This window comes from Rhodamnia argentea, chromosome 2, assembly GCF_020921035.1.
Source record: "Rhodamnia argentea isolate NSW1041297 chromosome 2, ASM2092103v1, whole genome shotgun sequence".
Taxonomy (NCBI): domain Eukaryota; kingdom Viridiplantae; phylum Streptophyta; class Magnoliopsida; order Myrtales; family Myrtaceae; genus Rhodamnia; species Rhodamnia argentea.
In genome coordinates this window covers 4,892,992-4,903,950 of record NC_063151.1, presented here as the reverse complement: position 1 = coordinate 4,903,950, position 10,959 = coordinate 4,892,992, and the positions used below count along the sequence as shown (strand labels likewise).

Below are 10,959 nucleotides of genomic sequence, written 5' to 3'. Positions count from 1 at the left end.
TCATGTGTTTCGTCTATGCAGATTGCATAGAGTAACATGCATGAAATCACATTGCCGGACTCGGTCATGTGTATGCGTAAATCTAGCATTTTTCTTTTTTTTTTTATGAGAGTGAAGTATGGCAACCCAACTTGAGGGTCCGCAAAACTGCATATGCGATGGGCTCAAGCGTATGTCATCGTGTCACGAGTTCGATTTCTTCTACTCGCTGCGTGCTACGCCAATTCTTTGTAGACTTGCATCGGTCGTGAACTTATAGGGTATTCACGGATGCCGAGGAGATTATCGAGCAAAGCTTGGATAACCCTTGCCATGATTTGGCATCATAATCGCAATACCGTATGGTTATCGTACATCATACGTACAAGAGGAATGGGATCGGGTTTCACACTATGAGCAAATGAAATTGAATTTTGATGGAAATAATCAATTAAATCCATGTAACATTGTCATATACGCACTAAAGACTAACAAAAAACGTTGGGACTTAAAAGGCTTCAATCGCTTCTGAAGCTAAGAGGAATTTTTCATAGTCAGCCAGCTCTCTTTATGAAACTTTGAGTTAATTCATTTAGACCATTTTTTTTTTTTTTGGCTAACGGAGCTTTAACTTGTATAAAGTCTACTACTAACAATGATGGTCGATGATTAATCACGTAAATGGTAATCATGAGTTTTAAGCGGAGCTATGACCGAAGCCGATGGAGGACCACGTTGTCCTATTCGGAGTGGAGCATGTATAGCCTGTAGTTGAAACTCTAGTTCATGATCGCGGCGGAATCACAAGCCATGGATGCAAAGGAGCCAGCCCAAATAGAGACCGTAGTTCATCTATTTTATGGTGAGGAATGTTTCTTCACCTTCTGGCAGGTGCATGGATTCCCCAAATGATCTTTGAGGACATCCAAGCTATTTCAGTGTTCGATGGATCGTCTAAAACAGTAAGGACGGGTCCATTTAACCTGTCGACCACAACTTTAACCTGCGCTAGATGCCTCTGCCAAACCATGTTGCTCATATTACATAGCAAAGAGCGCAATTAACTAATGAAACTTTTTCATCATACTCGGGCCCTTAGGCCACATGCAAAATTAAATTTGGGGTAAACTTCGTCTGGGCTGGTCTGGTCTGGTCGCCTGTTTAACAGCGGATCGGACAGATGGTCTCGATTCCCAATTTCAAGAAAGGGGACCGGACCAAAGGTGCTTGTGTCATGGGTCGACTGGATCAAACCATGCGGTGACTTAGGCTTTCTTGGATCTTTGGAATGCCTAAGCTAAATATTTCGATCGTAAAGAGAAAGTGTTTAGAGAGAGAAGCTCTTAGGAGATAATACTTTGAATTACTGAAGTGTTGGATGACCCAATGAGGGAGAAAGCTCCCCCATTTATGCAAAAAGCCTCTCTATGACTACCGTTAATTGACTCTAAATCTAATGGCTTAGAATGCAACTTCCCATCTAACAACTTCTGACATTATCTACGATATCGCTTGTCCCTAAACATATCTTATAGGCCTCAAGAAAACCCTAGAGGTCAAGACACTTCAAGCCTTGTGCTTCACCCGGGCGATGTTGTTGATCGATTTGTTCACGGAACCTCCAATGCGTGACACTTGGAACTGGCCAGACCATTGGAAATGACCCTCTGACTGCAAAATCAATTTTATTTACCTTAGTGTAGCTGTATTATATGAGAAAAGTTTGCTCACTTCATTACATATATTAGCAGAAATTGGCGATGTTCCTTATGGCTATCGCAATTTAAGATTTTTTTCTTATCAAACATCTAAAACATACGTAAACCTATTAGAATGTCCCATACAATATTCCATCGTTTCTCGAAGCTTATATATTTCAGATTTTGCAAGGTAAACAGCAAACGCTTTTGAATGCAATCGAATTAGCTATCAATTTAAGTATTTTATAAGTTTATTTTCTCTAGTCTTGGTAGAATAATTGACAAATGTAAAGGAGCTCACCAGCACAAATCTAATCAGTAAATTTTGAACGAAGAGCCAACGGTAGGGCATCTATCAATTATGGTGGTCGATACCTTGACGGGTGAGAACCAAATATAAGGATGTGTCTTCCAAAGGATTACTCTATGTCTTACTTTAAAAGTGCTTGAAATGTCAAGGCAAGTGCGGCCAGAGGGAAGTGCCCTTGGTCTCTTTTGCACCTAAAGTTTCATTTTTATGTCTCAATAAGCTTTTTTCCAGCAGATTAATGTACAATACATGCATTTCGTAGTAAATCATGTGTTTTGTCGATGCAGATTTCTTTCCCTCTCACGTACACAAAGTTGGTTTTGTTAGGAAAGTAAAATATATCCTCACAACTCAAGGGGTTGCTGAGGATGTATAAGTGATGGGCTCGGACATGTATCGTCACGTCACGAGGTTGATCCTGTCTGTAAGCTGCGTGCTACTTGAACTCCTTGAGGGTCACATACATAGGTAGAGTTTGGACTTACATCAATCATGATTTTGCTGGGTGTTTCTTATATTCTCAGGAAATTATCGAGCGATATACTTGTTGAGATATTTTGTGGCTCCAAGTTTACATATTTATGTTCGGCTTTCTCATTGTAAAAAACAAAAACAAAAAAAAATTAAGTTTTGACGGAAACTAAACTGTCACTTAATTCAATGTAGCATATACATACCAAAGACATATAAACTATGATGAGATTTGAGCGGCTTTAATCACTTCTAGACCTAGATGAATTTCTCGTAGTCAACCTGCTCTCTTTATGGAATTTTGAACGGATTATTTAGAGCTTTTTTTTTTTTGGATCGTCTGCTATCAAAACTCATGTGTTGTTGGATAAGAATAACGGGGAGAAAGGAATTGAGTAATTTCTCTATATATTTTCATAATGAAGAGGAGATGAGCTACTCATAGGCTTTACAAGGATCACTATCTATAGTGACATAATATTACTATATCAATTACAATCAATCATTATCCATTAAGAATAAACAATGCACAATACTTGATATATATATATATATATATATATATATATATATATATATATATAAAATCAAGGGAAATATATCTCTAACATCCTCACAAATTCAAGGTGATGGGAAAGAAGCCAACTCAAATTTTGGAGAAGACATCTTGAAAACCCCTGGGTGGATGTGCCTTGCTAAAAATATCAGCAGTCAGATCAACCGATGAAGTGAAAACGAGACGAACAGTTTCATGAAGCACGTAATAGCGCATAAAATGACAATATATTTCAATATGTGTGGTGCACTCATGAAAAATATCATTATGTACTATTGAAATAGCACTCTGGTTGTCGTAATAAATGATTTTTATTCCTTTACGGTGGACAACCATCCACAATAATTGTGATGCTGAATTAGCAAGGGCTTGATATTTTGCTTTCATGCTAGATCGAGGGACAATGATTTGTTTCTTGCTCTGCCATAAGATAAGCGAGTTACCAAGAAAGAAGTAGTAGTTTGTAATGGAGCAATGATCAAGACGGTCTCCTAACTAGTCAGTACTAAAATAAGTCTTTAACTCCAAGCAAAAATGAACATAAAAATGAAGACCATGACATAAGGTGTCCACTTTTTGGTCGATACATAAGGTACCCTCGATGTAGCGAAGAATCGAAGAACAGCAGCCAAGTGAGTTGTAGCAGCATGGTCATAAACTGACTAACAATCTGAATATCATAGGCGATGTTAGGACAAGTAACAATGAGGAATACAAGACTACCAACCCGCAGTCGATAGAGTGCAGCATTCGAAAGAGGAGTCCCATCTTGGTCATCAAATTTGGCATTAGTCTCAATGAGAGTTAGAGAAATCTTCTTATTAGTGAGTCCAGCTCGAGAAAATTCGCTTGAGAAAAATAAAAGCTAAAGGAGTTCGAAGCAACTTTATCAAAGTCCTAGTATACTAGAAATTTGTAAGAATGTAGCTCAGTTTAACACGATGAAGTTCCCTGTGCGGGTTGCCACATTATTATTGGCATCAAACTTGAGGAGAACGACATGCTTATATAGACATTGCAAAATTTCTATGTATCTGCGGTGCAATTCTAGTGCATTCACCGGAGGAGAAGAGGAGTGAAATTATTGTTCTCATTTTTGCCTATTTTCATGGTTGAAAGAAAAAATATTATTAAAGTTTCATTTGTGTGGAAAATGAATTATTCGGAAAACACATTCCTAAAAATAATAACTTGTATCGGTTGAAATAATCAATTAATGAAAAATATTTTCACTACCAAAACAATTTATATCTGAACATATTTATAATCGGGGAAAATATTTTTCATTTATTCCTTTTTGTGAGTAACACAAACGACTATTTTCTAAAAAATACTTTTCAAATTATTCTTTTTCCGTGAAATAAGTGGGACCAACTCTTTGCTGAAAATAAAAATATGAAAGATCGAGACAAAAATCTTTTCGCAATTCACAAAAAGGAGATACTTCATTCACTCTTCTTCCTTTTCTCAATTTTTTATTCATTACTTCATTGGAGCCTGAAAATTTTCTTCTAATGGAAACCCCTAAAAAAGATCAATAGTTGAACAACATTTTTTCTAAAAACAATCTCTTGTATCACTTACAAAAATAAATGGCGCATGCTTTTATTTATAAGAGAATTTTTTTTATCTACTAATTGTTCTAAGAAATAGAGTAATTATTTTTAAGAAAATATTTTTTTTTGCGAAATAAATGCATCCAAAATCAATCAAAACGGTTCCTACTTCCGAGACAAGGGGGAGACTCAATGGTCCTGAAGTTCACCATACCATGTTTATCTTTTTTTGTGTTATTTGGGTAATGTATACTATGCTTGCCCATCTGCATTGTAAGTCTCGAGTTGTACATGAACAAATCAATATGATCGTCTCTACTGCCGCCATAGTGATGGGGGTTGTACAATACAGCACTCAGTCTTTATCCATCGTTAAATTAAATTATTGCTCCCAATTGAAGAAAGAGAGAATGATAGGGCCCCATTTATTTGACTTACAAACCAATCTTTATTACATTAAAAAAAATTGCAATTTGTGGAGCTAAAACAATTAAGGTCAACGGACACGTTTTGGGTCTGCAAATAGTGGTATCTTCATTTATTTCTCCCGCCAATAAGCCTGTAAGGGATTGGGGGGTTGATAACACTAGTATCATAGGTACGGAATTCGATTCATGCATTCTCTAAAGAGGCATAGCAAAAGTTAGAGAGATGAGAGTAAGAGATAGAACGTAACAAAAAAAAATTGCTCCCATTGATGACATATGTATGTATTATATACATGGATTTTTCAAACAGATTTTTGCTGCAAGAAATGCCACTAGTCGGTCAACAAAAGTACTTTTATATACATACAAATATATGTATGTATCATATAAATGGACAGGCAATGCACTTTGTCTATACCCTGTGTTCGCAATGCTTAATGATGCCCCCATTTTCGGTTGCTTGGATCATGAAGGCATATGTAACCTCCGAGAACTGAAATTGTATACTTCTTTTATTTGACATATTTAATCTTTTATAGGCAATTATATCTTTATAAATTGGAAAAAAAATTATCCAAAAAATCTTGAACCTATTGGACTTTTCCAATTCAGTATTAAACTTTTCAATTGTGTCAATTTTTTTGATCGAAAATTGTGCCAATTGAGTCATAAACCTTTTCGCATTTTGCCAATTGAGCACATGCCAATTTTGGCCGAAAATCCGTGATATGGACCTCAGTCATTTTATGTGGTACGACTAGCCTGGCGTGGACAATTTTTTAATTTTCAATTTTTTTCTCATTTATTATTACTATTTTCTTTTCTTTTTCTTTTCCCTTTTCTTCTCTTTTCCTTCTTTCCTTTTTCTTTACTATGGCCGGTGAAGGTCACCGAGCCCTCGCTCAGACTAGGCAAGGCTATTATTGCCGCGGGTGAAGCCGAGCAAGGACCCGGCAACCCTTACCGGTCATATTAAAGAAAGAGTAAAGAAGGAAAGAAAAAAATAAGAAAAAAATTTCTAAAAAAATGTATTAAAATAATTATAAAAATTATTCACATCAATGCCGGCCATGCCGTGTAGGGTAGTCGACGCCCATGTCGGGGATTTTTAGCCATAAACTGCTGGACAGACTCAATTATCAAAATGTAAAAAAATTTAGAACTCAATTAGCACAATTAAAAGGTATAGGATTGAATTGATAAAAGTATAATAAGTATAGGGCTTGTTGGACAATTTTCCCTTCTAGATGTGTTATAATCTTCATGTTGTGTAAGCTATGAAAGTGCTTTATTTTCTTGTCCTAGGGTTTGTTAAACCTCTATTTAAAGAAATTAAGAAGTTAATATCTAAGTGTCACTTCTAAAATAATGTAATAATGGGTGCACTATTTTAGAAGCGAATTCTAGCTAGGACAATAATATTCGATCGTTAGACCAAGCCAAGGTAAACAAAGTATGTTACTAGTTTGTTTTGACATTATAAATCCACCAAAATTCAATTTTTCAGCCCCTTTGTTGAATGGCACTTACAGGCTAAGGAGTATCGATATTGACACGCGATACGACACGATACGACGACATTTCAAATAGAGAAAATTAAATGGGTTGTTTTCAATTATTTTTTTAAAATATAATATATAGAATACTTCACGTGGAAATTATTTGGGTAGAAGGAACCATTAGTTAATTAATTCTTTATAACAATGGGGATCCAAGCTTAACCCAAAAAAATAAAAAAGAGGAGAAAACTAAATATGATGGAAATTGAATCTACACCGTCCAGGTTGCTTCTCTTACTTTATAAAGCTATCTTCTCTTTCAACAACTCTACTGCCTCCCCATCTCCTGACCTACCCCCAACCCCCGACAGCTCCCTCAACATCACCGCCCAGCGCCCACTTCTCCACCTTCCCAGGGCGCTCAGCCTTCATTGCCCTCCTCTCCACCACCATCGCCTCGTATCTGGCCCGCACTCCGTCGTGACCGTCATCGCCATCCCTAACACCTACCTCGCCTCCTCCAACGTCAAGCGCCGTCCCGGTTCCTCTCTTCCTTTAACCACCACCAGATTCCCTCTGGACTCGCGTGTCGTCCGCTAATTTGGCTCATTGATCTCATGTCGGAAGTCCAATATACGTTGACCGCGTGTCTGAATGTGCCGAACGCGTGTTGCACACGCGACACAAGTCCAACACGGACACGGTGGCTCCAGCAACGTGTCCGTGCTACCTGGCTTACAGGCCTATAAACTAACAATCAAGCTTGCTATATGTAGCAGCGTTCAATTACTTAATACTTAAAATAATTTGAAGAACATAAATATTTTCAGTTGGCCGCCTTGATTGAGATAATATGATATGCTCTCTCTCTCTCTTCCAACGCAAAATTAGGATGTCACGTGATTTTTAAAGCAATAAACTTGCGTCAAGGAACTCAATCTAACAGCTTGGTTTTTTAGTTATTTTATATCCCGTTTTGTTAGAAGAATTACTAAAAAAGTCATAAATCTATTACAATAGTACCAGTTTAGTCATAAACTTTTATTTATCAACTTAATCTTAAACATTTTACAATTGTGTCAATTCACTCCACTTTGCTACTTTGCCAACTTGCGCCGACGTGGATAATTTTCGTAATTTTTTTATTTTTATTTTTTTCTTATTTTTTTCTCTTTCTTATTTTTTTCTTTCCTACTACTCCTATGGCCAAGAGGGCAGCCTCGCCATGGCGTCACCATCCGTAGGTGGGGCTGTCTTTGTCCACAGCCAGCGAAGTTGGCCTCTCCCGCGCCTACTCCTCGACACGCTCTCGAAGCACGAGCGAAGGTGGCCATGGCCTCGCCAGCCGCAGGCGACACCGCCTTCACCCGTGGCCTATGAGGCCATAACAGGGTTGCCCTCGCCTAGTGGCCAGCCACATTAGCAGTAGGGAAGTGAAAAAAGAGAAAAAAATTAAGGAAGAAAATAAAAAATATAAAAATATATTTAAACTATTATTGAAAACTATCAATGTCACCGTTGGCCGGCAAAGTGGACTGAATTAGTACAATTGCAAAAGGTTATGACTCAATAGTTTTAAAAAAAAAAAGAATTTAGAACTGAATTGGCACAAATGCAATGATTTAGGATTTTTTTTGGTGATTTTTCCCAATTTTGCTTGTAGATAGCAATTATATCATGTCATCAAGAGGTTAATTATATATGATTTAATTTCTTTTTTGATCCAGGAGAACGGCCAAACAGCTATTTTGAGACTCGTGAAAAACCCTACAAGTCCCATGAAGCAATTAAGTCCATATCACATACCAAAAGAAAAAAAAATTAAGTCCCTTTAGTCCATGTAGGTGGTCCTCAACTAGAACAGTATGCACACGGTCGATGAGATTCGAGTAGATGACCTCAAGTTTCTTAACAGGAAATCCCTCAATGCACCAACTAATTGCGCCAAACCTGGAGGTTATATGATGTACTTTTAGTATACATTTGGATGTTCCTTAATGCACCAACTAACTGTGCCAAACCTTGGGGTTATATGATGTACTTTTATTGCACATATGACACGAAAATATTCGTAGTACATCCATTCTACACCATCATTGTCGATCGAAAAATAAATACGGTCTGAAATATATTTATTCAGTTTCATATAGCCTCAAAGTTGTTTCTGGGAACTAGTGTAATCTTTTTTTTTTTGCTAACCAAAAAATTAAGCAAACTTCAGGTATGTAAATAACCCATGAAATCTGCCACCTAATATAGGTACTGACTAGAAGTGTCAAACGGATGGGTCGGGCCGGGTTTGGGTTAGGTCGAATATGGTCCAATCCATATAGATTCATTTAACCCGTTTTGACATTTTTAAATTTTAAAAAATTTACTTATAAAAAATAAAATATAAAAATGCGTAAGATATAGAATATAAAATATAAACTAATATATGTGATGCCCATTTATAAAAAGTGCTTGGCAAGCTTAGGGCTATGGGTCGAAAATGGGTTGGGTTAAAACCTATATTTGAATAGACTTTATAAGCCCAACCTCATATTTGATCCATTTTTTAAAATTACGGTATTCTTATATGATCCAAGTGAATAAAAATGAGTTAAAGAGCCACATTGACACCTCTTGTAGTGGCGTAATTAACGATCTCATGATTTTCTTCATCTAGCTGCCTCGAAATAAAGGGAGAGATGATGCAGATGAAACCAGCTCGAATCCATGCAGCGTCGAAGCAAAAAGTCCATGCAAACTGAGCTCTAGTCTTCCATGTCAGAAGCCAGTGGGGACATGCACGAAAGAGGAAGGCCTTTTCTTCTCTTCTTTTTCAAAGATAGTTGTTGGAGAGTGCATTTACATGCCTCAACACGGTTTACAGTTGAGAAGATTTTCCAAAATTTAAGACCCCTCCTCTAAACCTTTAGACTCATGCTCACTTCTATATAAGCCCCTCTCTCGTCCCTCCACTTCTCACCAAACAAATCAAGATCTCTCCTAAGAATTTTATTGAACCGCTTCACATTGAAGATGATCACTTCCAAGTTGCTTCTCCTTGTGCTCCTTGGTGCTCTAGTTTGCACCTCTGCCTACTCTAGGGCGCTTTTGGGTGAGAACGCGTCCTTCGAGGAGGAGAAAACCTTCTACCGCCGTCCTGGATATGGTGGTGGCCTTGGCGGTGGCTCTGGAGGTGGTGGTGGAGGAGGATTGGGTGGTGGTGCTGGTGCAGGCGGGGGAGCTGGCTATGGTGGAGGAGCTGGTGCTGGAGGGGGACTCGGAAAAGGCGGCGGTCTAGGCGGAGGGGGTGGAGGTGGTTTTGGAGGCGGCGGTGGTGGAGGATTAGGTGGTGGCTATGGCGGGGGAGCCGGCGGGGGATATGGTGGTGGGGCTGGTGCTGGCGGTGGGGTAGGTGGTGGAGCTGGAGGAGGCGGTGGTGGAGGGTTTGGAGGCGGCGGCGGTGGGGGACTTGGTGGAGGAGCTGGTGCTGGTGGAGGGTATGGTGCCGGTGGAGGAGCTGGTGCTGGTGGTGGTGGATACCCTTAAAGAGCGAGAATCAAAAATAAATGTGTCTTTCCAAATGACTACTCTATATTTTGCTTAATTAGTGCTTAAAATGTTAAGGCAAGTGCGGCCAGAGAGGCGTGCCTCGTTCTCTCTTGCACCTTAAGTTTGATTCCTATGTCTCAATAAGCTTTTTACAGCAAATTGATGTACAAGACATGCATTTGATATAGTAATCATATGTCTCGTCTATGCTGATTGCATAGAGCAACATGCATGAAATTATGTTGGCGGATTCGTTCGTGTGTGCATGCGGAGATCTAGCATTTTTCTTCTTCTTTTATCGGGAAAGTGAAGTATAGCCTCCCAATTCGAGGGTCCGCACAGCTGGATAAGTGGTGGCAGGAGCATATGTCTGTCTAATCACGAGTTCGATTTCTTCTGCTCGCTGCGAGCTACGCTGCTATTACTGAAACACCGAAGAATTGAATTATCAAAACACCATGTATGGATAGTATGTTCTGACTTAGGATAATAAGCTCATAAGCTTGATCTTCACCGTTCAATAACAAAAGAGGACTAAGAAATATTTTCACCGAGCGAAAGGAGAGAGAGGGATTTGACCCCCTCGATAGTTTTTTACACATGTCAGATGAAATGATAATTGCTATTTGTTCCAATATCAAATTATTGTGTTTAAGTGAAATAGTAACGTTGAATTTCTCGACCTTTTATCTTAGAATTAGTCAGTCGTCGAAGTATATATCGAAATTCAACCCTTTATCTTAGAATTAGTCAGTAGTCGAAGTATACATCTTACTCGCTATAAACTCTTTTTTTATGAGGATCCAGTAGCATTCGTGGGTGCAACTATCCCCCCACAGGATAACTCTATAATTTTTCGTGGTAAAAAAACCTCCGACTTGCACGAAACTTACGTCGGTCATGACCTTACACAGTAGTCG

General features: G+C 38.4%; 1 protein-coding gene across 1 annotated transcript; it reads left to right on the top strand.

Annotated features, from left to right (window-relative positions):
• Window positions 1-9,485: 9,485 nt before the first annotated feature.
• On the top strand, window positions 9,486-10,224 carry LOC125313812 (glycine-rich protein 23-like). Its single transcript, XM_048274381.1, has one exon. It carries the CDS (start codon window positions 9,524-9,526, stop codon window positions 10,034-10,036), a length of 513 nt encoding a protein of 170 aa, XP_048130338.1. The 5' UTR covers window positions 9,486-9,523; the 3' UTR covers window positions 10,037-10,224.
• The last annotated feature ends 735 nt before the right edge of the window (window positions 10,225-10,959 follow it).

Excerpts from the sequence above, each read along its gene's own strand:
- LOC125313812 (XM_048274381.1), top strand. The coding sequence starts at position 9,524 with ATGATCACTTCCAAGTTGCTTCTCCTTGTGCTCCTTGGTGCTCTAGTT.